The sequence below is a fragment of the Mirounga leonina genome, unplaced genomic scaffold (assembly GCF_011800145.1).
Source record: "Mirounga leonina isolate KUSES-001 unplaced genomic scaffold, KU_Mleo_1.0 Mir_165, whole genome shotgun sequence".
Classification (NCBI taxonomy): Eukaryota; Metazoa; Chordata; class Mammalia; order Carnivora; family Phocidae; genus Mirounga; species Mirounga leonina.
The window spans coordinates 79458291-79486196 of NW_023270415.1; the positions used below are offsets into that span (position 1 = coordinate 79458291).

Consider the following 27906-nt stretch of genomic DNA (forward strand, 5'->3'; position numbering starts at 1 on the left):
CCCCCTGCTTGTGTTCCCTCTCTTGCTGTCTGTCTCTCTGTCAAATATATAAATAAAAAATCTTTAAAAAAAAAAAAAAGAAAGAAAAATTTTGAGTCCTGGGGCACCTGGGTGGCTCAGTTGGTTCAATGTCTGCCTTCGGCTCAGGTCATGATCCCAGGGTCCTGGGATCGAGCCCCACATCGGGCTCCCTGCTCCGCGGGAAGCCTGCTTCTCCCTCTCCCACTCCCCCTGCTTGTGTTCCCTCTCTCGCTGTGGGTCTCTGTCAAATAAATAAATAAAATCTTAAAAAAAAAAAAAAAAGTGGGCAATTATTCTGATCCTTTACTCTGCCCGGGCCCCGAGGTGGCTGAGTTCAAGGAGCCCCCAGAAAGCAACGCGAGCAATCCCCAGCTTTTTCAAAGCACCTTGCTCACCCAGAGAAGCTGTCTGCCGATCAGTGCACATCCCTGACCCCCTGAAATGGCAGACCGGCCCAGAGGCTGGCCCACAGGTAGGTGCCTGAAGGGGCCACGCCGAAGGTGCCCAGAGTACAAGGGACACAACTATGCCCCGTGCTCTGCTCATCAACGAGGAAGGGCTGAGAAATACCGAACAAGGTAAAAACCACACTCCAGGTCGGAAGTGGAGGTAATCTGGATTGCTGAGCCGGGAGGCGGATTCACGTTACAGAATGCTAACCTGACAGAGGAACACAGCCCCTGAACGACACCAGACATACCCTGTGTGCCGGGGGCCTGCAGCGGACCCGGGGGAAGCCTGCACCTCCTGGGGACCCCAGCCTCCCTGGCTGGGGATCGGACGCACCTCAGGATCCCGTGCGGCTCAGAGGGAAGCCCCGGGCGGCCAGAGGGTGGCTGGCACTGCTCACCTGTGACTGCTCCAGACAGGGCTGCTGTGAGGGAGGGAATGAGCACAGAGCCCCACCTGCAGGGGCCTGGCGGGCACGGTGGCCCCTAACACCCTGCACAGCGCACGCCCCAGCCCTAAGCCTCGCAGTCGTTAGCTCCGTTTTCTACTGTTTGTCTTGAGCAACGGAGCTTGGTCTTTCTGGACTTCATGTGTCAACTGAGGAAACTAACAGTGACCCCACGCGATTATGGCTCTGTAGTTACGCAGCCAGCCTGGAGCCTGGCATGTAGCAGGTGCTCAGAAAATGCCAGTATTCTCTAATGAGCCTGGAGAGTGTGACAAGCGTCCCTAGGTGGTGTCAGGCACGGGACAGAATGCACAGCAGCCCTGGGGTTGCTGGGGACACAAACCTTGAGCCTCACGCCTCCTTCCCTCCACTTGGCTGCCCGGATGCAGAACCCTGGGGTGTCCAGTCAAACAGCCCCGAGGGAGCACCCTTGGCCCTGCATTCCACATTTCAAGTCCACACTCTTCTGAGTACATGCTCGTCTGGTCCTCTTGAACCAAAGGCCGTTAGCTGCCCCTCCCGGGCACCATCAGCTCGGGGCACAGAGTGGGGGCCCAGCTCAGCCTCCGAGGGCAGGAGACAGCCAGCGAGCGTGAGTGGGGTACAGGTGTGCAGGGCCTGGGAAGCAAAGCCCCCGGAGGCCCAGACAGAACTCACGGGTAGAACGAGGGCAAGGCCTCCATTGAACCCTGGCCTGTGTACGTAACTACTTTATATTCAGTGTTTTATAACAAAAGATAGGAAACGTTTAGGAGTGCAGCATAAAGAAGGTGGGTACACGAATCCTGCGCAGTATCTGCCCCAGTGGGCAGAGAGCCCCCAGGCCCCCCAGGACAGGAGCCACCCCACAGCCGGCCTCCCCTGCAGCCAGAGCCGGTCCGCTTGGGCTGGGCCTCCGGGGAGCGCGACCTCATCGCTTCTCAGATACAGTTAGCCACGTGCAGAGTCCCCTCCAAATACCTATTTTTCAGGAGACTCTGTTTCACCAACTGCTCCGTAAACCACAAAGGTTGTTAGGAAGACGCTCTGGCCCCACGCTGCCATGGCACCGCGCACCCTCCCACCGGCAGCCTGGCGAGGGCGTGGGTCCCACGAACGGTAGGACGTCACCCACTGCGGCCCAGCGGTGGGCTCGGATACTCACAGCAGCGATGGAAGGCTTCTTCCCGTCCCCAGCGGGCGGGTGAGTGACGTCGGCCCCCAGAAAGATGACGGGCTGCTGGAACACGGGCGGCCTGCAGAGGGAAGCCGGACCATCTGAGGCCTCTGGCCCTGAAGAGCATCACTTGTGTGGCAAAGTCACTGCGGTTGTGTTTGTAAAGAAACCTCGTATCTTTGAATGGTCCCTACAGAGAGCCTGGCTGATAAAGCCACACCAGGTCTGAGATCTGCTTCCAAATAACCCGGTGCAGGGATCAGGGGCAGGAGGAGCAGGGGCTACCAAGACTGGTCAGGTGCAGACGGCGTTGAGGCTGGGCCAGGGAGGATCCTACTTTGTGTACGCCCGAAAGTTTCCACGGTCATCACACCTACTGAAACTCTCTATGTATACAGGTTATGTGTTTATAAGACAGTGATTATATATGCAAGACTCAATGCACGTAGGAGTCCCATACTTGGTTCCGGCCTCGGACCTGCAGTCACACACCCCGGCGTCTCCCCCACGGCACGGCGGCAGCTTGTGGCTGGGCTCTCCCCGCCCCCCCGCAGGGTGTTGAGCAGCACCCCTGCTCTCTGCCCACGACGTGCCTGGGCACTCCCCCAGGTGAGAAGCACAACACGGGCTTCTTCTCCTCATCTCTTAAATGGGGCTGTGTTCCAGAACTTTCCTGAAGAGGACGTGTGCACGGAGGGTGGGAGCATGGGGTCACTTGCTAGCTTTGCGTTCTGGAGCTTACCCTCTCTACAGCTTACTTTTCTCTTCTGGAAAATGGAGACGATACGCACAGTTACACGAGCACGTGCAAGTGCAAGCCAAGTGCTTTCAGAGGGCCTGGCCCGCCACACTCCCGAGGAGCTGCTGCCGTTCGGGCCCCTTCCTGCTCAGTGGTGAGTGGTGCCGTGAGCTTACCAGCCCAGCCAGGAGCTGAACTCACTGGGGAATGCTCCCAGGGGGCCTCCCGCTGGACGGAGCCCCTCCACCCGGAGCCCAGAGGTAGGGGGAAGGGCTTCGAGTGTGTACACCACATATCAGTGTCCACAAAACGTGGACCAGCTTCCCCCTTCAAGCCCCAATGTGCTTCCAACTACACCTGGGGGTCCCGGGACACGGAAGCAGGGCTCACCGGCACTCCCTGCATGGGGGAAGATGCTGCCCATGGCCATGCTGATGGCCCTGCCTCTGGGCCCTGGCGTGGACGTGGCCCTTCTCTGTAAGCCTCCAGGGCCCAGCCCCGGCCGTGTTCTCCCCAGCACCGCGCAGCCCACTCGACACTGCGCCCCGCCTCCCGACTCTCACGCCTGGAGCATCTGCACCCGCCGTTGTGACTCACACCTTCAACCAGGAAAACCACACCTGCCTGCAGACTCCTCTCCCTGACACGCTCCCCCCCCATGCTCCCTCAGGTCCCTGCCTCCGCCCTGTGACTAAGCTCCTAATTAGGTGAACCCATTCACCATCTCCTGAGCAGCCTTGGGCCCCTCCCACCAGGCTTCCTGCTGCCATGGCAACAAGACTCCCTTCACAAGGTCCCCCACCCCTGCATGGCAGAGACTCAGACCTCCTCACTAGGCCTGTCCACACCATGTGACACAAGACGCAGTGCCCTTGGGGTCCAGGACCCGCCTGGCTCTCCTCCCCTCCCTTCTGGGGCTCCACTGCTGGCTCCCCATCTCCACGACCTTTCACCCCTGAACTCTCCAGGGCAGCAGGCTTGGCATCCATCCTTTCTACACCCTGCCCTGGGGGATGTGGAATCGCAGGAGCCTTGTGGCTTTCAATACCACCTCCCTGCTGGGGACTCCTAAACACACAACCCTGATACCAGATCCCTGTTTCCGCTCACCCACCCGTGACGCCCCTCCAGCCGGACCCTGCAGGCCCCACCTCTAGAGCGGGCCCTGCAGCCCCATCTTCCAAACACCATCTCTGGGCACCCACCCCACCCCCACTGCCAGCATCCCTCCCGAGACAACGCAGGTGCCTCCTGGTCCCATTCCACTCGGAGCTGGAGCGGCCTTCTAGAACAGGAACCTCCAGGGGCTGTGTCCTGCCCGGAGGGAGCCCCAAGCCCCTCCAGCCCTCCGTCCTTTGCTAGAACAATCCCCAGCCGTCCCCGCAGGCTCCCACCCAGGGCCCTTGCCCAAACCGTGCCCTGGGGCTGGAACACCCTTCTCCCAGGCATCCCCACACACCTGCGACCTTGGCCCCTGCCGTCTGCTCAGTGCCACCTTCTCCACGAGACGGTCGCCATAGAAACCCCAGCTCCTTACCCTCCTGAACTCCTGTCCCTGCCATGATGTCACTGCTGCTCGCCTGTCAAGCCCCAAGCGTGTGGGTCCCCGCACCAGAGGGCTGGGACTCTGGGTGCTGTGCTCACTGCTGTGGCCCAAACTCCTGGTACACAGTAGGTGCCCACTAAACACAGAACCTGCTGACTCGGTGAACAGCACTTCGAGCTCACCACCTGCTCCTGATAGCTCCTCATTTCCTCCCAGAACCTTACCGCGAGGAACCAGTCTTCGGGTTCACGCGTATCAGGCTCTACCGCCCGCTAACTCCACTCAATGGCGGGAGCCGCAGTTCGGGAGGTGTGGCCCCCGGCCTGCGGCATCGCATGTAGGCTCGCTACCAATGTGCACGCTTGGGTCCCAGTCCAGATGTGCTCGTCAGAACCTCTGCTTTAACGAGGCCCGAAGTGGGTTCGGACGCTGGCCCAGCCGTGCCCACGCGAGGAGCCTGGGGCAGGCTGTTGCGTTCTGCACACACGGCCGCCTCTCCCCCAAGCACACAGAAGCAGCCAGACCGCCTCCTGTCCTCACAACTGCCCCTTCCACCTGCAGGGCGAGTGTGGCAAGCAATCCGCGTTTCCCCACGTCTGCCATTCAAACGCGAACCCAGACGCCCAGAGGCTCCAGCAAGAACCGCCCCCCCCCCCCAATATCTGTCTCTCCTGGCTGCAGCAGACAAAAGCTAACCTCCCCCGGGGCACCCAGGGCCCCACGCCGGGCCAAGAAGTACCAGGGGACCCCACAGCCCCGCCCACCGCTCCCCTGCCAGCCCCGGACCCCGGCCCAGGGTCCACAACAGCACGCTCTGCTGTGGAGCCTCTCAGTTCCCAGGGCTCGGTTCCAGCACTGACGGCATCGGGCAGTGACGTGCGTCCCTCCATCGAGGCTCGTGTCCTAGCCGTTCCAGGTGCGCTCCAGCGCTGACCTGCTCACTCCTTTCACAGCGCGGCTGCCGCGTCCCCGTTCCAGGACCCCTGCGCCCCTCTCTGGCCCCAGCTCGCTCTGGGAAGCTGGCCACAGCACTCCAGGACCCCCCTTGTTCCCCAGACTCCGGGCAGCACTTCCCGCGTTTGCGGCATCCAGGACAGGGCTTGGCGCCGGGACCCCACGTGGCACCCCCGGGCCCTGCCCCGACCCCACTGGGAATCGTGCCGTTAGCCACTGCGCACGCGGGGAAGGGCCGGCTTACCTCCCCTGGGGCAGCAGGATGTTGTTCACGCCTCCCAGCTTGACGTTGATCTTCAAGCAGAGGTTGGACAGGGTCTGTGGCGTGGTCCTCTGCACGTTCTTCATCTGCACACACTGCGTGGCCATCCCCAGCACCGTGTCTCCCACGCGCTTGACCTCGGCTGTGGAGCACGGAAGATGCACACGTTGGCAGCTCTCACCGGCCCCTCTTCCTTCGCTCGCCCTGACAGCCCCCCACCCCGAAACTGCAGAGGCCCGCACGGAAGCGCCACCACGGCAGCCCCGTGGGCGGCCACGCGTGTGAAAGAGCAGGTGACCGGCAGGCGGGGGAAAGTCTGGCCCCAGGGCTTGCGTTCTGCTCCAGCCGGAGTGAAGACCCTTTCGGGGACTTGCAGGGCTGCAGGGCGGTATGGGCAGAGCCAGGCTGCCACAGGGGCCTTGGCACTCCTGGCTAGGATCGCCGCCTTCTATCATGGTGCGCGGGGTTACGAGCAAAAGCTTGCGTCGTTAAAAAGAAAAACACTGGCATCCTCGATATCCACAGCACACGCACACCTGACATCCAAGTGCTATCTAGGCCCACACCCCTCGGTTTCTGGAATCTTCCGTGACGCAACTGTCAGCTGTTCCCCACACAGCCTGTGGAAACCGGGGACTTCCGGATAGAAACACTGACGGTCTCTTCTTTGCTCTTTGGATATGTAGCTTGGAGGGAAGAAGCGTGGCTTCCGATGCGGGATCAATGGGCCAGGCCCAAGCACTCCTCAGGGTGGTAAAAACACCAAGGACCCAGGCCGCAGCAAACCCCCACGGGGATCACGAGAGCAAAGGCTTACCATACACGGGGGTCTTGCCAGGCAGGATGACTACCACCAGCTGAAGGCCAGCGTACGTATTCTTCAGATGCCTGAACATGGGCTCCACGCTATCCGCCCCCTGGGCATATTTACAGAAGCACGGCTGGCCCTGGATCGGCATTCCAGCGTCCCTCGAGATCTTTCTGAGCTGCTCTGTGAAGGATCTGAAGGAGAAGGCTCATCAGACTCGAATGCACGGCGAGAGCCAAAGAATCCACACAACCAGAGGCCCCAAGTAAAGGGCACGGCCTTAACAGCCCAACCCCAAGTCACTTTTATTGATGTCCAAATCTAAGTTTAAGACCTGGACAGAACCATGGCAACGTGTTAACTCAAAGAGAAGTGACGTGCTAAGCACACACGTCCGTCCCCGCAAAGCCACTCCCAGGGTGCAGGGACAAGTGCTGTCCTGTTGGAGCAATGCACCGAGCCGTGCTGCCCACTCGGCAGGCCTGACCAGCGTCCAGGTTCTGGGACAGAACCCAGGACTCCGTTCAAAGCCAAACACCGTCCAAGGGAGGAAAACCGTGAACGGACTGTCCCCTTGGATTTGCCCCCTTTATTCTTGGGTGTACAACTCGGACTTGGACGACACAGCCGTGGGGACGAACAGAACCAACCACAGGCAGAGTCACACCAGCAGCAGCTGCCAATGGGCCTGTGGAGCCACGGTGGGGGGAGGGGCGCAGACGATCAACAGCTTCTATTTTAAACTTAGGAATAAAAATAACATCGCCTTCTACAGCAAGGTAAGGATACTCGATCCAAGGGAGCCAGCATTCAGCCTCCTATACGTTAGTGCAGCTAAACAGACGTGTGTGTGTGTGTGCGCACGCCCACATTCACACCCACAGGCGGCTTCACCGCGGGGCCGTCCAGCTCCAGGCAAAATGAACGAAGGAGGCAAGGCCAGAACTTGGAGAGAGAGAGGCGCCCGGGGTCCACGCCCAAGCGACCTGGTCTCCTAAGCTGCTCTGTGCTCCCAGCTCCATCTGCTAGTGGCGCCCAGGACAAGGAGCCACCGAAGACCTGGACAGAACCAGCCCGCTGACGTCCGCGCTCAGGAACGTTCGGAGCCGGCCTCGGCTAGAATGTCAAGCAGCTACACTCCGCAGGCTTGGGGGCAAGTTCCCTCCTGCTTCCACCGGGACAGGCGGGAAGCTAAAGCTTTCTTTCCGCTGTTAGGTCTGTTTGGCACAAAAGCGTGAGCGGCGAAGCTGCGTGTTTATGGTGCTACTTTCAAAGGGTCCGACGCCTGGACCAGGCCAGGACGATCGAGAAATACGAAGCTGAAGTGGCTTTTTTTAAAGTAACTTGACTTAACTGAATGTAATTTTCTCTTTTGCATCTAATTTTCAAGGTTTTTCTTCATTTACGGTTTTATTTCTTATATAATCTGCGTTACTTCTCCACACGCCCTCCACCAATGAGTCCGAGAAGTTAACAGCAGCCTCGAGGTGGCCCACGAGTCCAGGCAGGTGCTCTCTGCCAGGGGAAGCCTACCAACCCCACCATCAACACCCGCTGCGCCCCCCAGCTGCCCAGCCCCCCGCCCCCCGCCCCCCGGCTGGCCCACCCAAGGCTGGGTGCGCCTGCCCCTCAAGCAGCCTTACTTAAGGTGGACTTCTGTGCACTGGCGCTGGGGGGCGAAGCACGCAATGGCCCACACCTTGATCTCAATGCCTGTGTGAAACTGCTTGTTCCTCATGTCCCACACGCCCTGGACAGGGGTGGCGATCGCTTTATTCTGCAAATGGCAAGACGTTTAGAGTGAGGAAAAATGGGAAACACATCCCTCTGACCCTGGATCGTGTTACTTTCCTACTGCTGCTGGTCCCCTGATCAGGTGGTGCTCCTGAGGCTGAGAACTGGGCCTTTGTGTAGTCTGCCATCCCTGACTTGCCCAGCCGTGCAAGTGGGCCAGAGACATCTGCAGAACGGATGGATGGACAGATGAAGAGCTGGACGGGAGATGGGGCATGGAAGGATGGATGGAGGAACAGAGGAGGAAGGAAGGAAGGAAGGAAGGATGGAGGGAGGGGCGGATGAGGGGACAGAAGAAGGATGGATGGAGAGAGGGGCAGATGAGGGGACAGAGGAAGAAGGAAGGATGGATGGAGAGAAGGGCGGATGGGGGGACAGAGGAGGAAGGAAGGATGGATGGAGGGGGGTGGATGAGGGGACAGAAGAGGAAGGAAGGATGGATGGAGAGAGGAACAGATGGGGTCAGAAGAGGAAGGATGGATGGAGGGAGGGGCGGATGGGGGGACAGAGGAGGAAGGATGGATGGAGGGAGGGGCAGACGGAGTAATGGAAGGAAAGATGGAGGGGTGGATGAGTAGACAGATGGAAGATGGATGGACCGATGAAGGGAGGGGTGGATACAGGCCAGGGAGAGCAGAGAGGCCCAGAATTCCACCCAACCTCAGGGGCAGCCCAGAGGAATGCTACAGGAAGCTTCCTGGTTGGTTCAGAACATGCTCTCACTTATTCTACCTCCTCTCTTATCAGGCCGACAGCCGGGGAGCGGGGTGGGAGGGGAGAGAAGTCAAGGTGCCTCCTCCCAGTCCTGGCCGGGGAGCAGATGGGCCAGAGAGGACCCCTGCACTGCTCACGCCACTGTCTGCCGTGGTTTAAGGAACGGAAGCTACCCTCTCTGGTAAAGACAGAGCAGGGGACACATCCACCGGGGTTTGTCCTCTCTCAGCCAGAAAGGACCAGGCCTCAGCACCACCAGAGGAACCCCTGGACTCCCTTCCGGGGAGGGCTGGCGGCGGGGGGCATGGCTGTCCAGGCCTGTGGGCACCACCAAAGGACGGGCCGCACCTGAGCTCCTGTCACTTGGTTATGGGAGGGTTTCTAGTGGAAAACATTTTTTATTACAAAAGTCACACAAGCCTATTGTAAAAAACAAACATTTTAGAAATGAACTCTTTTCTTTCCGATATTTTTATAACTATTTCCCCGCTGCTACTAGAGACAGGCTTCTATAAGAGACAGCCCCCCACCAGTCTGGTATTCCAGACTCAGTGCACGCACGTGCACACGCACACGCACGCACATGCACACGCCCACACACGCGTGCGCACACACACGCGTACATGCACACGCACACACACGGTTTCAGCAGACATGGGCTCTTAGGACACGCGATTCTCAGCCTCAGCACCGCTGACATTCAGACTGTCCTAAGCACTGCGGATGTTAGCAGTTCTTGTCACCAGATGCCAGCCTCCAGACATCGCTAAACGTCCCCCGGGGGGCATTTAATGTCTTGCTCCAACAATGGACAACAAGTAGGGTAGGTGAAGAAAAGTGTGTGTTCTCATTAAAATGTTTCAGAGATCTGGAAAAATGTGTTCATTTAGAAGCATCAAAAACTTCCCATCCCTACAATTCTAATATTTTTGCAAGATGAGGTTACAAGAGCTATTTTGTCTTCCAGACTACTCCTGTATTTCTTGAGTCAGAAAGTCGAAACAGACATAAGCAGACAGATTTGCGGTCCCGATTTGATCACCCAAGGGCCACGTAAATCTCTATTTCTAGCCATCTCTCCACTTACTTGTGAAAGGGAATCACACACTCTTCCTCCTAGGGTTTTAAGAAGGGCTCAAAAAGGTGCTATGCTTGCAGCGCGTCTGGACATAGCAAGTGCACAAGTGAGCTCAGAGCCCGGAAGCCTTGCTCAGAAGTCTCCTTCAGAGGGCGGGCACCAGGATGGGGGCCCCCACACACAATACCGTGCAGTGAAAGTCCAAAAGAACAAGCCACACGTCACATACATATGGAACCATCTCCAAGACCTCTATGGGCTCTAAGAGAAAGTTTCAAGTAAAAAGAGGCGTATTTAATGTTACTAATTGCACCAAAAGGGATGAAAACTCATGTGAATAATCCCTGGGCAGCTTTACAAGATAAAACACCAATCACTTCCTGGGAGAGCAAGTGAGACCTGGGGAAAGAGTCTTCTTCCTATAATGCTTTGTTTTGCTGTGTTGTGCTTTGTAAGTAGGCTCCAGGCTCAACGTGGGGCTCAAACCCACGACCCTGGGATCAAGACTTGCAGGCTCTTCCCCCTGAGCCGGCCAGGTGCCCCCCTCCTGTAGTTCTTTGTGCCTTTTGAACTTTGGAACATTATAAAAAGCAGAACTTAACGTTTTACACTAAGAAAGGGGAAAACCCTACAAACAAAACCAGGCCTTGCTATGGGTCCTGAGGACGAGGGTAAAAGGCAGAGTCACTCCAATCTTCCATCAGAGCTTGTGGGTGAGCAGCCCGCGATGAGTGAGGCTGAGGCCCCCGGGGCCCCGCCACCCACCCGGTAAAGCCGTGCTCCGCGTCTGGGGGCCCGGCCCTGAGGAAGTGCATGAAGACCCTTCCCATGAGCTCTGCAGGGCTCAATGGACAGGATCGCTTTATGATGTGCTGATGAAGCCAGGAATTACACCAGCAAAAACAAACAAAACCTGAGTGACTAACAGCTCTGTTTGTCACCAAATACCTCCAACACCGAAGTTAGAAAAACAGAAAAGAAATCTAAGTTTCTGGAAAATAATTCATCAGTGGCAAAGTGCCCAAAGAACAATGCTTTCCAGATTTCAATGGGGTAATAAAAATCACCTTTTGAAAAAATAAAAGTTATTCTGAAAATCCTCAGAAAGGGCCCAGCAACTCAGTCCTTACTGAGGCCCCGTAACGTGCACTGGCTTGGACTAGAGTGGCAAGAATTCCTTACCTTGGCCACGGTCTACACCTCTGGCATGGTTCTGACCCGAGGGGTCAAAAGTTCCTGCTCCACCATCACCTGCCAGACACACGGCGTGTCCCCCGAGCCCCGCCCCCACGTACCCTGCCCCCGTAGAGGATAGAGGGCGGCTGGAGGACCCGCCCGGTCACGTCTGTCATCTCGTCCTTGACCATGATTCCAAATTCACGAACATACGGATCTGTATTAAAACTTGCACTTCGCATCTTGAAAAGGAAAAAAGAAATAAGCCGTGTCTGTCCCAAGCACCAGGGGCTCCCTTGCCCGGCACCATGTACCACAGTCCCCATGGTGTCCCCACCCCCAGGCTGGCCCTGGGAACGTGACGCTCACCAGCTTGCTAATCTCTTCTTGCCGATCCGGCGCTGACCTGGCGGTCGCTCTGATCATGGTTGAGGTCTGATTGTCGGTCAGTTTTTTGATACATCTCTGTCCTGCCACTATGTTACAGACCTACAAAGAAGAGACAGGGCGCTGGCCCCGGTGCTGGAGGACAGGCGGGGGTCTGGGGCTGAGCGTGGTGCCCTGGCTCAGCCTGTGACACATCGGTCTCTTAGCCACACATGGCGAGGCGCCCCGCACACACCATGGTGGCCATCCCTGCGACCCTCCAGGATTGGGGCTGCTCAGGGCCCGCGGTCGGCACCAGAGATCCTCCTGGGCGAGCCTGGCCTGGCACCAGTGCGCGCTGGGAACCTCACAACGTAGGAGCATGAAGCTGCGTGCTGATGGGGAGGAGGCCGGCCTTCTGGACCAGGGCCCAGGAAAACCACCTGGATATTTGGGTAGCTGGACAAGTACAGAGAATTTAAGGCACTAACAGAAAAGAGTTAAAACTTGGGCCTCAGCTTTAGCATTTAATCTTTCCCTGGGCCAGGATTTTTCCAACAGTAAGTGAAGAAATAGTAGCTTTTCTGAGCATCTTCCACCCTGTTCAAAGGGCCTGCTGGGCACAACGGGCACGTCCTGAATGGGCCCACGAATCCCACGGGAGTCACCACACCGTTTCATTCTCGGGGAGGCAGGCACGAGGGGCATCACTGGCCTGAGGCCCACAGTTCTCCCACCAGCCCCAGAGCAGCGCGGACAGGAGACGGAACTTGCCTCGAGGGGAAGGTAGGTGTGTTTCTGCTCCTGTCCGACTTGTAAACACGGGAGGTGGGGGTAGCGCAGAACCAGCTTGTGCCTGTCCTTGAAGTACTGGGCCACCGTGCACTCCACCGTCTGCCCGCTCTCCTGCTGGAGCGGGAATCTAGGGAAGCCAAGAAGGGGCTCAGGCAGCAGACCCCACATGAGCCCGCTCCCCCGGTCTGCTTGCTGAGGGCTGGAGAAGGTGGGTGGGGGTTGGGGTGGGGGCAAATGTCCAAAGCACCTTCCAGGGGTCAAAACCAATCATGCCCTTCGGACAGGTAGTTCCTAAACTTCCGTATTATCTCTGGAGTTGGGAAATAAAAAACACTGACATGCATGTAACATGCAACAATCACAGATCCCAGAGATCTACAGTGTAAGTAAGGAAGTAGCCACGCCTTGGCGGTGGGGGGCGCCTACTGATCCCCGCTAGCTCCCAGCCCCGGCTCTGCACTGAGGACGGGAAAACAAACAAAAATGACTCTCTCTCGCCTGTAAAACTCAAGAGGGAAAATCAACAAGGAGCCACCAACCCCTTCCCACCCCGTACGGTGCAATTTCATGATTTTATCTCATTGGATGCAGTTTGGTTCTACCGAGGCAAAGGCATGGTTCCAGAATTCTGAACCAGAATGAAATGATCCTTCCCAGGAGGGTCACTGCTCTGGAGGTGGGCCATCAGAGGGACCGCGGAGAGTGGGTCCGGGGGGCGGGGGGTAAGGCCATTTACGTTTGGTGGCTGGCGGGCCGCCGGGTCACGTTGCATACACGGTATTTCCTCTTCATCTGCCCACAGTGCGTTATCTCCACCTTTAGACCTGGCAACACAGAGCAGCCCGGCCTCACAGTCAAGCCCCGGCCCGGCCCGGAGCGTGGGCCCCACCTCCCGAGCACCGGCTGTCCCTGGAGCCCACAGACCCCAGGGGAGGGTGTTCCGCAGCAGCTGCAGGGCTGCACTTGCCCTGAGTGCGGGGACCTGTGCGCAGGGCCCGGCTCACCCACGGGGATGCCTTCTGCCCCCGAAATGCCAAGGCCAGAGGCTGGACACAGTTCTTAAAGATAAAAGAGACGATGTTGGCTCAGCGAGACTTTGTGCTTCCTCCAGGACTATTTTTAGCAGCCGGCACTTCTGATGGCCTTTAGAAAGCCCTGAGGAGGACAGGTGCGGAGGGGCGTGGGCGACAGGTGCTGGCCGACTCTCCGCGGCTGGGCCAAAGGGCCCGAGCCAGGCCACTGCACTCGGGCCGTGTTTCCCTGAGTGGAAAGCAGGCTTGGTGGGTAGGTGCCCAGGACAAGGCATGAAAGCGTGCTCCCCATTCCAGAACAGCATGAGGTCCTGGTAACAACCACACGCTGCTCTTTGCTCCGAGAGCCCAGTGACTTGCACGCACTGGTCGCTGACCCCGTGGAAAGCCGTTTACTGAGAACATCACTGTTCCCGCGCTGTGAAATGGGCTTAGTTCAAATCTGTGCTAATTCTCGGGATGGCTAATCACTCTCGCCGCCTTCATCCCCTTAGGAGCTCAGGAAGTGCAGCGAGGGGGAAAGTCAGGGCCTCACACGCAAGGCAGCAACCCACCTTTGATTTCTTTGGTAAACTTTACCCTTTGGGAATCTGTCAGAGGTTTCTGTTGTTCTTCAATACTTTTAAAATCCAAAACTTCACAAACAAACTCAATTACTGGCTGTGCCTTATAAAATGCAGTTGCTGAGACTGTAGGTGGAAAAAGAGAAAAGTAAAAGCTGATGTGAGATGTGCCCAACGGTGCCCCTTGCAGGCCGGCCACCTGGCTCTGTTCCCCCATCCCCGGGGTCCACCTCTGGGCCTTAGGGTGGGACAGAGCCAGAGGGGGCTGCCCCATACTCCCTCTGCTCAGGGCCCAAAGATAAAGTCACCGTCTGAGAATAAAATTAGGTTTAAAATGAAACCCCACCAGATCACAACAGCCATGACTGTGGATTTTCTGACTGTCTCCTGGTGCAGATCTCTCTGAAGCGTACTGTTCCTTGCGTGATCCAACCCTGAGTCTCCCGAGAGGGCAGGGCACCCTAAACCCGGAGGAGACCAGCCGGAAGGCAACAGACCAGGCAGGCCCCTAGCCAGCTATCCCGCACTCCTACCAACCAGGCTGCATAAGGAAAAGGCGAGATGGTGGGCGGGCCTAGCGGTGGGAGGTCAGTTCACACCCCCCAGAGACACTGGCCCTGCCTGGTGGACAGAGGCAGCAGCATCTGGGAACGAGTCAGGGACGCAGGCCTGTCTCAGCGCCCCGAACCTCAGTCTCGGGAGCAGGCCCTGCGGGTGGTTCTGAGGATCACGTCCCACAAGCAGGTGAGGAAGGCCAGGTGTGGCAGCATCTGAGGCTCGGGCGGAGGCCACACAGGCGCTGGCTCCCCCAGGTCTCAGGCCCTCGGTGACGCTCCACCCCCCCCCCCCCGATGACAAAGACTGGGGCTTCGCTTACCGTCGATATTTAACATCATTTTCCAAAGGGAAGGGCGGACGGACTGGTGGAAGCCAAACCACACTTCCCGGCCCCCGCCAAGGGGGTTGGAGCAGCCCTCGGACGCTGTAAAGAAGGAGCGGCCCACAGGGGTGTACCTGAAACGAGACCCCCTGTCTGATCAGAAAGAACAGGCTGACGCCAAGTTTGCTGCTCATCGTGACAAGCAAGCAGGCAAACACTCACACGTGCCAACGGTTCCGCCGTTTTGACCGAACTGCACTTTGCAGGCGTCCGTGGCCGATGCTGGGGAGCACTGTTTAAGGCGCAGCCTTGGGGACGCAGGGCCTCGGCACGCGGGGCACAGGGGAGCAGCTGGTCTCCCACCCACCGTGCTTCTGGATCCCCGACGCGGGCTCTGGCTGTGCAGGGCCCAGGGCGCACAGGGTGTCCCTGGCTTCATCCGTGTTTCTGACCCTCCCCACCCCCCACCCCGTACTTTAATGCTCATCCTCCGGGGCTTAGCTGTGCGCAGCGCTTCACATCTTTCTAGGACAGCGCAGTGCTGCGTGTGCAGGGACGGGTGGAAGGAGCGTCTGCCAAGTGGCCGCCGCAATCAGGCCAAGGCGGCTGGGAGCCTGGCTGCTTTGCCCAGGACCATGTTGGGACGTAGAACCCAGCATCCATTCCCCGCTCCACGCAGCTCCTCTGCAGGGGAGGCTCTCAATATGGGGGGGGGGCGGGGAGCTCGGCCTCCCAGGCGGGATGGTAAGGTGGATGTGTGGAAAGACCCGCACGCCGTCCAGGGCCCGGCTGCCCACAGTGCGCGGAGGGCAGGACGCCGCCTGCCACACCGAGCAGCTGCACCAACGTGCCTGGTCCCCCAGGACGCGTCCTCACCAAGGATCCAAAAGGAAGATGCTTCTTTTAGGGGTTGTATTATCCACCTACAGGCTGCACTATCAACCGGATGGTGGGGATGGTCCTCTCTCTCTCCCCCGACCCATGTTAATCCCGCCACTTTTTCTATTATTTTTCCAAAATGAAAGGAGACTTTCCTCCTGATTGTAAAAGTAACATGGTAATTAATTCAAAACTCAGAAAACAAAAATCACAGTAATTTCCGCCACTCATTTGAAAAATGTATTCAACGTTTTGGCAACTGCCTTTCTAGATTTTTTTTTTTGCACCCACCTGCCTTCCTGCCAACAGAAGTTCCAAGCAGTAGCAGATTATACCCCGGGGGCCGGGGGGAGGATCCCTGCTAGGAGTGACACCTGCCCGGTATCTGGTTGCCCCCCGCCAAGTCTGGAGACTGAGAACATCAGGGTCCCCTTAAAATCCAACGAGGCACTCCAGAGCACCTTCTCTCACCCCTACAAAGGGACAAAGGGAGCCCCACTCCCTCCTCAAATCTTAGAGCTTTGTCAGTACAAGGAGAGGTCAGCAAGGAGGCTCATTTCTCCTGTCACTGGTTCATTCAAACGGTTCCCGAGGCCCCGGCAGGTGCTGCACACATGGGAAGAGCAGGTGGTCCCAGATCAGACCCCGAGGTCTGCGTGTGGCAAAGCGGCCTGGCTCGTACGAGGCTGAGACACAAGGAAACAGTGCAGCCCTGCCACCTGGCAGAGTATGAGCCGTTCAAGTGTCCATGCACCCTCTGTCCCAGGAAGTTCAAGTGCGGCGGTTTGTGGAATAAACCAACGGCCCGAAGCATCGTGTCGCCTGCGGTCTCAGCGTCCTTCATGCTGTGGGTGCTCCATCAAGTAGGATACTGGGAGTATCACTCTACTATTACAAGTCCTACCCGTGAAGGCCACAGACACAGAACATGCTCATAGTATCAGGCAAGTGAAAAATCATGCCCACTGTGCACAAAGACGGGCAGACCATCTTTTTGTTCCAGGTTGAGAATTCCAGTGATTTCCTTTTTTTTAAAGTAATCTCTGCCCAACACGGGGCTCGAACTCACAACCCTCAGATCGAGAGTCACGTGCTCTACTGACTGAGCCAGCCAGGGGCCCCTGGTGATTTATTTTTATATTAAAAATGTTTCATGTTAGTATTGCTATAATTTCCATCATAGAAATCCATGGCCATCACCACCCTGACTCCAACACCTCATTCATCCTTGCACAGAGATTTCATATTCTCCAGGTAATGCTCAGGGTCAGAAGCAGATGCTCCCGCTTCCTTGGACCTCACCTCATGGATGGCAAATGCCTCATGACCACATCCAGGGCCTGGATCGTCTCGAAGGGGACGCTGGGCAGCCGCCCCGAAAGTGCATCGTGTAACGCCTGTAAGCTCACGCAGGACACCCACTTGATGGACACCTTGAAGATGCGGTCTTTCCCTTCTCCAGGCAACGTGACCTCCAGCTCCACCTGTGAGGAGATCCAGAGCATGCAGTTACTCACACTTGCCCCTTAAGAAGCTACTGGGAGGGTGAAGGTGGTGCAACAGCCCTGGGTTGGGAAATTCTAGCTCATCCTTTATCCCACCAGGCACACATGGGCATGGGCACCGTGACTGACACGGGACCCAGGATTTCTGCCTGGCCCTGCACACAGAGGCAGCTTGGAGAGGCAAGCAGCGAGAGACGGTATCATGAGAAGTCTCCGCCAGAGCGGGGCGGGGGGCCCAGACGGGGTGGGGAGACACAGGCAGGGGGCCTGGGAGCCAGCCGAGGGTCCTGGAGAGTTATCTCCCAGGGGAACTGAAAATGTTGCAATGGGTCTGGGGATTCCCATTTTCTGGGTCCCTAAGGAGTCCACAAACTAGCTTTGCAGTGAATAAACCATGAACAAAAAGCCTTCCTAGGACAGATGTGTGGTAAAACAAACAGGCAAATGCTAACCACTGCAGATTCTAGACGGGTTGGCACCCGCCTACAATGCGTCCACCTTTCCTCTGACTAAACAGGTTCACGATGAAATGTGGGAAGATCAGAGAATGTGGGTGGTGGGGACTCGCACTGGGCTCTTCCCCACCGTTTCCAGAAGCTGTTCTACGGGACAGTCTGCAACCCAAGGGCATTGGCACCTCCACATACAGAACATGCAGAGAAAAAAGCTTCCACTACAAGACCCCATCAGAATCTCCTGGGAAGAAATTAAAATTCTTAGCCAAACGTCAGAATATTTGCCACAATAGTGCTCAATGGTCTCCAACAGCTCCGTCCAACAGAATTTTCTGTGATAACGGAAACAGTCTCTTCCTGCGCTGCCCAGGACGCCAGCCACTGGCCCAATGTGGCCACTGAGCACTTGCAGTGTGAACAGTGTGGCCGAGGGACTGAATTTTCAGCTTTGTTAACTTTTCATGAATCCGCGTTGACACGGTCGCGTGCGGCCAGTGGCTGGCGTCCTGGGCAGTGGTCGGGAGCGTGCCCCCGTGACTCACTCCCTGAAGCAGACAGTCTCCTCCCAACTGTGAGGCGCCCCTCGCCCACACGCCTGGCTCCTCCTGGCACCCAGACCCACCTTTACCCCATCGCTTCACTGCACCACTTACGATCCCGCAGCTCAGTGGCTGGTAACTGAGGAGTACATCCCGAACACATGGCCCACACAGACCCCACTCAGGTGGTGACTGAAACATGCCATAAACATCGAAGCCAATATTTGTGAAGTGTCTAATGTGACAGGTCACGGATTATATATATTTTATCCTTAAACATCCAAAGATCCCAGGAAGGAAGACTTCATTCACTACTTTTTATATGTAAAAATACAGATGTTCAGACTAGAGGTCCAGCCCACTCCCCACCTGTCACCGGGGGGCCGCCACCCTCAGGGCAGCACAACACAGATGTGCCCCCCCAAGGCCCCCCAAGCCTGCAAGCCCCGGGAGGAAGAGGGTTCCGCCCCGCTGCCTGTGCGCCTGGAACGCCCTCCCCCAGCAGGTGCCCGGCAAACTCCGGGGTGGGAGTCACGACCCAGGTCAAGCGTTCCAGCCGCATCAGGCTCCTCCCTGCCCTCCTCACTCCCTCCTCACGCAGCAGGCCTGCAGGCCACTCTCCGCTCCTAAAGCACACCTTCCCTCACGCACTCACCACACCACGTTCAACCGTCATGAGAGCTACAAGCCGACCGCGTGCACCGAAGTCACCTGCACGCCTGTGTCCTGGAGGACACCTGCCCAGCAGCCCTCAGGCCACCACCACGCCTGGCAGCCACTAACGGCCCATGACCCAAGGCCCAGCGCGGAGACGGCAGTGAGAGAGAACAGACACTTCCAGGCGCACGGACCTCAGGATGGAAGAGCGAGCGGCACCGAGCCACAGGACAAGGTCCCTTCCGGAAGGAAATGATAGATGTGATGGTTGCACACACAGCTGCTAAAACCAGGAGGACCAGAACCACAGTGAGCCGTCCCCTCACACCTGTCCGAAAGGCTAGGATCAAAAGACGACCAGGACAGAGTGCCGGCGGGGACGCAGCCACCGTGGCAGACGGTACGGAGGGTCCACAAAAAGCGAACAGCAGGAGCACCACACGGTCCGATCCAGTAATGCCACTACCAGAGATCTACCTGCAGAAAATGAAAACACTAATCTGAAAAAGACATGCGTCCCTGAGCGGATCGCAGCATTATCTTCGATGGTCAAGACAGGAAAGCAGCCCAGCTGCTGCTGACCAACGAATGGATAAGGAGGTGCTATCCATGCATAATGGAATATTGCTCAGCCATCAAAAAGGGGGGGTCTCTTGCCATTTGCAACAACATGGATGGATCTGGAGGATATTATGCTAAGTGAAACACACAGAGAACGACGAACACCACAGGATTGCATTTATATCTGGAATTTAAAAAACGAATCAGGAGAAAAACGGAAACAGACTTGTAAATATGGAGAACAGACTAGTGGTCACGAGAGGGGAGGGGAGGGAGGCTGGGTGAAGTACATGGAGGGGATGAAGAGGTACACACTTCTGGGTATAAAATAAGTAAGTCACAGGGATGATCAGTGCAGCTCGGGGAATATGGCCAATACCGTCATGACCTGGTGTGGCGACAGGTGGTGACCACACTCATCATGGGGAGCATTTTGTAACGGACAGAATTGTTGAAATCACTATGTTGTATACCTGAAACCAATACAGTGCTGCATGTCCACTATACTCCAATTAGAAATAAAAGTCTGAAGATGCCCCCCCCCCCCGCCCGATCCTGCGTGACTAGGGCCGGCAGCTCCGTGGGAAGTGCTGCGCTGGGGCTCAGGCACGCGGAGAACCTGTCCTTAAGGAGATTAGAGTCTGGCCTTGAGCACAAATGATGTTTTTATGAAGTAATGAGGCATTCAGATAAACAAACCAAACTTTTCTTTGCAAGAAAAGCACTGCAATACCATTTTGCCACGTCAACTAAGAAAATGTGAAAAAAAGTTAAAAAGCGGTAATTACAGGAGGTGATGGATGTGTTAATTGTGGTGATCATTCCACAACATATACATATATCAAGTCATCATGCACACTTTAAATATATGCCATTTTATGTGTCAATTATACCTCCGTAAAGCTGGGGGAAACGCCTCCACAAGCAAACTAAGGGGGGGTGTGGAGGGGGTGTATTTTCCTTCAGCAAAAGATACTTCTACCCATGTTTAAGGGGGTTCCGGCCCGGCCTCCTTGTGGCCCCACACAAAGGGAGCAGAACCAGCTCCAGGCCCCCCGAGTCTGCCACACACAGGGTGCCTCGAGGGGCTGCCTGGCACGCCTATCCGACAGCTTCGGGACAGTGGCACCTTCAGAAGAAATGCCCCATCACGGGGCGGGGCGGCGCCAGCCTCAGGACACCCTCACGTCGGTCTGGGCCCCGGCCAGCAGAGTCCGTCCACACACCAAGATACTTCAATTTCTCACCAACCTGCCGCTCTCGGTCCCAACAACGCAGCAGCCCAAGGCCGCTGACTGGAGGTGGTGGGACGCAGGGGCTGCCGGCTACACCCCGGCCCGGAGAAGTGAGAGTCAGGCTCTCCAGACAGACCAAAGGCCCACACTCAAAGTCTCCAGAGCTGCCCCGGGGGAGCCCCACGGGGACACCTACCCCGCGAGGAGCGGGAGAAGAGCACCATCAGTGACCGAGAAGCCGTGGACGGGGGAGGCAGGGGTGTTTCCACCGGGTTCTCTTGTCTACAACTGGGCTGTTGTGTGGCCGAGGCCCCGGGAACTCACTGCCACCTCTTCCGGGGAAAGAGAGGCAGTATGGGCAGGGCCCGGGGCCACCCCCCACCGAGCCCTCCCGAGCGGGCCGTGCAGGTCACGTCATGGGCGAGATGTGTGCAGGGCGCTGATATGAAAGGCCATCTGTCACTGCTCGGCAACCAGCCTCTTCAAAAGCCAACTGTCGTCCCTCCAAATCACTTTGGACAAAACCAGTCCTTCCTCGTACGTCTGCGAGGGGCGTGGGGACTCAGTCACCCTCATCAGTGCGACCTGCAGGTACCAGCAAGTGGCGGCTCTGCCAGGTGAGAGCCACACCTGCCGAGCACCCCTGACCCGGGCCAGCTGGCTCCAAGGTGCTTGGACAAACGCTGTGGCTCCGGAGGGACCCTTAGCGCTGAGAGGCAGCAGAATAGCCCCAGAGAGCAGACAAGGCTGGGCAGACCCTTTACCTGGATGCTGCCCAAGGACGGGACCTGACGGGTGGTTCCCTGCCCCCACGGCCTCTGCCCTCGCCTCCTGCCTGCCCTCAAACCTCCTGACCCTCGGAGCCAGCGCGGAAGCCTCTCTGCCCTGCCCAGAACCCCCATCACCTGTTCAAGTCAGCAGGCAGCGGGCTTGCGCTCACGGCCCCGGCCTGATGTGCGGCCCAGAGCCGAACAGGCGGCAGTGCCGAGCCGTGTGTTTGTGCAGACATGTCCTCCCTTCCTCGTGGGGTCTCTTACCGACTCGAGTTGTGCCCCTGGCCTGACGTGTGACTGCCTTCTAGGGAGGAGACACTCACGCCTTCCCTGAATAAGCAGAGAGAGACTGTAGCTACAAGAAGCTGAAGACCCAAAGAGGGGTCCCAAGGCTGGACCCAGTGCCAGGAGCAACAAGCGACATACATTCTGATCTCGCAAATCACATTATGTCACTGGGAAGAGGGCCTGGGAGCTAAACCCCAAATGGTGATCAACTCCTACAGCTTCCTCAGTCTCAGATTCTGAAACGTGAGGGCCTGGCCTGGGCCACAGCATCTCTCAGCCCAACCAGGGTGCCTGGCCTCCCACACAGGGGCTGGACTTAAAGTGCGTGCGCTACTTAGCAGGAGAAACAGTAAATTACAAGCGCTGCCTTCTGTGAGTAAGGGCCACGGGCCACGGGCCACGTTTTGTGTGCAGACCTGGACGAGAATCCCCTGCAGCCCCCATCCAGCCACCAGCACACACAGGTGAAGGGGACAGTAAAGGATTTTCTCGGGCTACAGAAGTGCCCATCACACAAAGAAAAGTACTTTACAAAAAAAAAGTAAAAGAAAACAACAGCAAGAGACGATTTGCCATAAGAGGTGAGTATCTGGGAGCAGGAAAGGGGCCACATCATATCAGCTCTTAAACTGAAGAGATTAACATCTGCATATCGCAACTGTTTGACAGAAACTGAAAAATGATGGGAAGCAGCGGTCTGGGGCAGGCTCTCCATGCTCATCTGCAGAACGCACAAAAAGGGGGGGTGAAACTTGAGAGCATGGAGGGCACATCCTGACCTCTTAGACCACTAACCACACCCAGCAGTCTCTGCTGGCCGTGTTGTAATTAAGTACTTGAAACCCTGACGATTCTAAGTATGATTTGGGACCAGCAGTATGGGCATCACCTGGGAGCTGCGTCGTAGAAATGCAGACCCCCCTCCCCCAGGTCCTGCATCAGGGGCACATGCAGCTCATCACTGGTGGAGATCCTCTTCCTGGGGGGGATTCATTCAGTTTTCACAAGAACCCTGGGAGGTGGCTTCTGTACACCCCCCCCCCCGCCCTGCTTTTATAGATGTGGCACTTGGGGCTTTAAGATGGCTTCCTCAAGGTCCCACCCCAGGAGAGGGCAACGCAAGCACCGGAATCAGGTCCTGGTTTACCCCAGAGCTTGGTTAACTTCTATAAGGACAAGTTTCAAGTTTGAACACTGTATCGACTCCCCCACTCCTTCTGAAGGAAAATGTTCCTGTGCCCCGCCTAGTGTCTGATTATACATGTACAGATAAACTGGGAATAAACTCCTTATGCTTTTTCTTACACAAGTTTAAACAAAAACAAACGTGCAAATTAAAAACTTCATAATCAATAAATTTCAAATGCACCAGCATGTTTCTTTGCAAGGCATGATCCCAACTCAGTGGACAGGCAAAGGGTCCCGGGACTCCCTCTAATTCAGAATGCCAATGTCAGTCACCCCCACCCAGCCCCGTCATGCACCACTGTTATCTCGGGATCCCCTTGAGACCAGCTGGTAAGGAGCCCTTATCACGGCGTGGCCTTGCCTCGGCCATAACGTACTCTGTTATCAGAGCACGGCCAAGTCCGAGCTGTGCCACCCAGCGCCAAAACTGCCTGGTCTCCTGGCGATTCAGACGAGCGTAAGGAACTCAGTCATATTGAGATTATAAAAAAACGGAAAAGCGAAAACATTTCATGGCTGCGGAGAACCTGCATCTTGCTGGCCAGCAGGGTCTGTAAGCACCAAGCTGCACTCCTTCCCAGGGACCCAGGGGCTTAAGAAGTTAATTGGGCAGGTCATTCTCAAACGGAATCAACTTCACTGCTCTCACTGGGACACTCGTGAAGTTACTTATTTCTCTGCTGTGTTTTTTTTGTTTTTTTTTTGTTTTTTGTTTGTTTGTTTGTTTTTAAGATTTTTATTTATTTATTTGAGACAGAGAGAATGAGAGGCAGAGAGCATGAGAGGGGGAGGATCAGAGGGAGAAGCAGACTCCCCGCCGAGCAGGGAGCCTGATGCGGGACTCGATCCGGGGACTCCAGGATCATGACCTGAGCCGAAGGCAGTCGCTTAACCAACTGAGCCACCCAGGCGCCCTGTGTTTTTTGTTTTTAAAGTTTGTGTGAAGATTATTTCTGAGCTGAGCTTTGCTCTTCTCCTATTAATAAACCATCCTGGATCAGCCCATTTGTTGGAAGATGTGCCAAGAAGTGACAACTTCTAGGCAGAAATTGTATTACTCTTTAAGTAAAGCCATGACAACAAAAACAATAAGAAAAGGCAACATTTTAATATTAGCACTATCCCTGGTGGTTACTGATCAGTGATTATCATTCAGCGGGAACCGTGGCTCAGGCTGGACCTCTGCTGGATCTCACGGCCACCATCACACACATCTCAGCCCCGCAAACATGCTCTTCCACGGGTCTCTACAGTCCCAGCAAGCTGGGCTCTGGTCTGACGGCGGCGTGTGGCGCAGGCGCCGTGCATGTGTGTGCACGGGGGTGGGGGGGTGAGGCATGTGCGACGTGTGCTGTCATTCTGAGAAGCTCTCGGCTCCTGTCTCTGAACCTGGCTGACCCCCCCACCAACACAGGAGAGCACAACACATAGAAGTAGTTTCTACAGATCTCAGGATGAAGCACACAGCAACCGGCCGCTCTTTCCTCCCAGGTGACTTAGTATGTAACAACACGTTTGAATTTTACCTCATTGCACATCGTCTGATGCAAACGCATCCCTGTAAACTTACCTTATCCCTCCCAATTGGAAGGGGCATCGCTGTGTAGAGATTCTTTCTTCCATCAAACACTGGTTTCCGATCCCCAAAGATCTGTGTTTTAAAGTGCTGGACCATATGTTCCACTATTTCCCTGAAATAGGACAGAATTCAAGCAAAATGTCAATAAAATCAGAGAAATGGCATGCAAGGACAACATTCTTCTAACACCGGTTTATGAGCCATTTTCTTAAGACCTGTGGCTCCTTCTAGTGAGATGACTTTCAACGTCCTTCTCTAAAGACTCAGATCAGAACCTTCAGTGGGCTGACGCTCACTCGGTCGGTCAAACACGGGACAGCCTCCCCCACGCCGGGCACCCTGCACCCTACATCCGGCAGACAACACATGCACCCAGAACTTCCTGGGGTTCCTGTTCCCAAAGCTGGAGGATCGGATACCATGTGCTCTGCAGGCTGACTCTGCAGGATCGCCCACCAGAGCAGACACCACCCCTCCCTGGTCGACACTGGGTGCTGGCTCAGCTGTGGCCTTGCTCTGGTCACTGCCAAGTCCAAAGAGGTGACCCACGCCGAGGCTTTCCTGGGGTTTGTGTGTCTGGCTTGGCCTCTTGTGCTCCTGGGATCTGCTGTAAGTATGCACCCTGGGTGCTGCTGCCCTTTCATGTGGGCTCCAGAACAAAGACCCTAAACTTGCCTCACAGCCCAGGGGCAGCCTGACCCAGCCGGGACGGTCAGGTGACCTGCAGGGCCATGAGCACGAAACAGGATCTCTGTTGTGACAGGCACTGAGATGCTGGTGCTGCGTGTTACCCGGGCATCACAGCGGCAGAAGTCCAACAAACACACAGGAACCCTTCTGTTTCGGGGCTCCATAGGCAGACTAGACCTGTGCCCCGCCCCCACCCCTTGCCCACTGTGCCTGCCTGGCCACAGCTCAGCAGGGAGGCACGCAGGAACACACTCTGAATGGCCAGAGACAGCTCAACTATCCCACTGGCTCAAGGCTCAAGGAAAAGCGATGCCCACCCACCCTCTCTGCCGGTCTTCTCCAAGAGGGCCCCACTTAGCACCTCTGTCAGCATTTCAGGGTGGTTTTGAGGCATTCTGATTTAACTCCCCAAGTACTTGACTCTTCTTACACACAATGCCTCATAAAATACAGACAGGAAAGGCCGTGATACCGGCCTGGCCCCCCGAAGGTCCCTCGTAAGGGAAAAATGCAAAGGATTGATAGTGAATAGACTGGGACAGGCTCCAAATCTCAGTCATTGTCAGCAGCTCATGGGATGTGGGAGCAGGGCAAGTGGGGTGAGGGGAGGGAGAGGACATCTGAGAGACCGCCCCCAGCAGGGCAGATCTGAGCTCAGCTTGGTTCTAAGGATCTTTCTCTCTGGCCTAGAGCTTTGGTCATCCTTCAGGAAGCAAGAATTCATTCCCTTCCTTTGCCAGAATATGAGGACAGCTGGCCTATGAAGGCTTTCCTTATTCAAACTGGCTTTGCCCAGTCGATCTTCAACTGGGCTCATCACAGCCGATGAGGCGCTAGGGAGGCAGCCAATCCTGCCCAGACACCCAGTGCCTAAGACATCCCCGGGGCAAACAGAGCCTCTGGGCATCATCTTCTCTGATGGTTCCACCGAGAACGCACCAGGCCTCTAACACAGTGTGGGACATCACAGTGCGCCCCCAGCCAGCAGCCACAGTGCCGCGTCTCCACACGCTCCTCTGGGCCATCATCAGAGAGAGGCTGTCTCCAGACCACCGCTCGCCAAGCTTCAAAGACCCCAGCTTCTCGGTCAAGGTGTCCCTGTCCACTCAAGCTCCAGACAGCTCTATGGAGAGTTCCACCCACACCCAAAGAGCAAGTCATCCAACTGGATGCAAATTTATTCTGGACAGAATAAAGAGGACCATGGGCTAATCTCACTTACAAACACGGATAAAGAAACAGTACAGCTGACCCTGGAACAGGGCAAGGGTGAGGGGCACCAACCCCCTACACAGTCAAAACCCCACATATAACTTTTGACAGTCCCACAACTTAACTACTAATAGCCTACCACTGACCAACACCGGTATCCGAGTGGATCAACACTCATTTTGTATATTGTACGTCTCGTATACTGTAGTCTTACAATAAAGTAAGCTAGAGAAAAGAAAACGTTATTAAGAAAATCACGAGGAAATGAAAATACATTTACTTTCAGTACCATATTTATTGAAAAAAATCCACATAAGTGGACATGAGCCGTTCAAGCCGGGTTGTTCAAGGGTCCACTGTATTAACAAACTGAGTTCAGCAACTCATGAAAAATGACACTGAGTCAACGTTGGGCAGATACCAAGAATGAAAGGATGGACTTAACTGGACAAAAGTAACCAACACAAAACATATTACAGACATCAAGTAAAATCTACAGCTGCAATGCTTCTGGAAGAAAACAGGAGAAAAATCTCTAATGACCCTTGGGACAGACAAAGATTTCTTAGAACACAAACAGTATGAACTGCAAAAATAAAATAATAAATTCAAAAACATCATCAAAATGAAAACTCTTACTCTTTAAAAGCTACGGTTACAAAAAGGAAAAGACAACACACCGGAAGCAAATATTCGAGAAACACACACATACATGTCTGACAGAGGACACGCACACATAGTATGTTTTAAAAATTCTTGTAACTCAGTAAGACAAACAAGTGAACTGTAAACAGTGGGGAAAGGCTAAGAACAGACACACTGGAAAAGCTGCTACAGGAACGGCCAGTAAGCACACAGAAAGATGTTCCTCGTTGGTCACTGGAACCACGAGGAGACCCCAGCACGCACCCACTGGCTCTGGCTAGCATCCCAAAGACTGCCCAGGCCGGGTCAGCGAAGGCCGGCAGGGACAACAGATTCACCTGGGGCTGCCATGAAGTTACAAGAGTATGGCCACTCTATGGGGGAAAGCTGGCCATTTCTGATAAAGGCCAATGGATAGTCACCACGTTATCCAGTAACACCCAATAATTACGCAAGAGAAACGAAAGCACATAACTACATCAACACTTGTATGCAAACGTCTGTAACAGTCCCAAACTGGAAACAGCTCATACGTCTGTCAACTGGTGAACAGACCGATTAGGGCACAAGTTTACAACGGGACACTTACTCCATCGTGTGGATCGCTAGCACGTGCAAGCCGCTGGCCGCATCTTAGAAATGCGCTCGGAAGGAGGACAGTACAACACGGTTCGCGCTGCAGGATCCACTTGCAGGGGACTCTCTCAAAGGCCAAAATGAATCCTCAACAGAAGGCTCATCAGTGGTTGCCTCTGGACAGGGGCGGGGATAGCTGCAAAGGGGCCGGAAGGAGCTTTGGGGGAGTCAGAGCGTTCCCCACCCTGATTAAGGTGGTTGTCATATGTGTACACACGGGTTTTTTTTAAAGCTCATTAACTATAAACTAAAAATGGATGCATTTTGTTGTATGTAATTATAT

General features: G+C 55.8%; 1 protein-coding gene across 2 annotated transcripts in view; it reads right to left on the reverse strand.

Annotated features, from left to right (window-relative positions):
* Positions 1 to 27906, reverse strand: part of AGO2 (argonaute RISC catalytic component 2) — a 79054-nt gene that overhangs the window by 20492 nt on the left and 30656 nt on the right. For both annotated transcript variants that reach the window (XR_004680594.1, XM_035012002.1), the window contains exons 3-14: positions 24432 to 24552; positions 16963 to 17144; positions 14779 to 14915; positions 13893 to 14027; positions 13044 to 13131; positions 12287 to 12434; positions 11516 to 11635; positions 11266 to 11388; positions 8028 to 8161; positions 6394 to 6578; positions 5559 to 5718; positions 2064 to 2154 (exon numbers count right to left, since the gene is read on the reverse strand). Coding sequence is in view for 1 of the 2 variants with exons in the window: in XM_035012002.1 (XP_034867893.1) it covers positions 2064 to 2154; positions 5559 to 5718; positions 6394 to 6578; positions 8028 to 8161; positions 11266 to 11388; positions 11516 to 11635; positions 12287 to 12434; positions 13044 to 13131; positions 13893 to 14027; positions 14779 to 14915; positions 16963 to 17144; positions 24432 to 24552 (1624 nt within the window). In the remaining variant the exon portion in view is untranslated. The remainder of the gene's footprint in view (positions 1 to 2063; positions 2155 to 5558; positions 5719 to 6393; positions 6579 to 8027; positions 8162 to 11265; positions 11389 to 11515; positions 11636 to 12286; positions 12435 to 13043; positions 13132 to 13892; positions 14028 to 14778; positions 14916 to 16962; positions 17145 to 24431; positions 24553 to 27906) is intronic.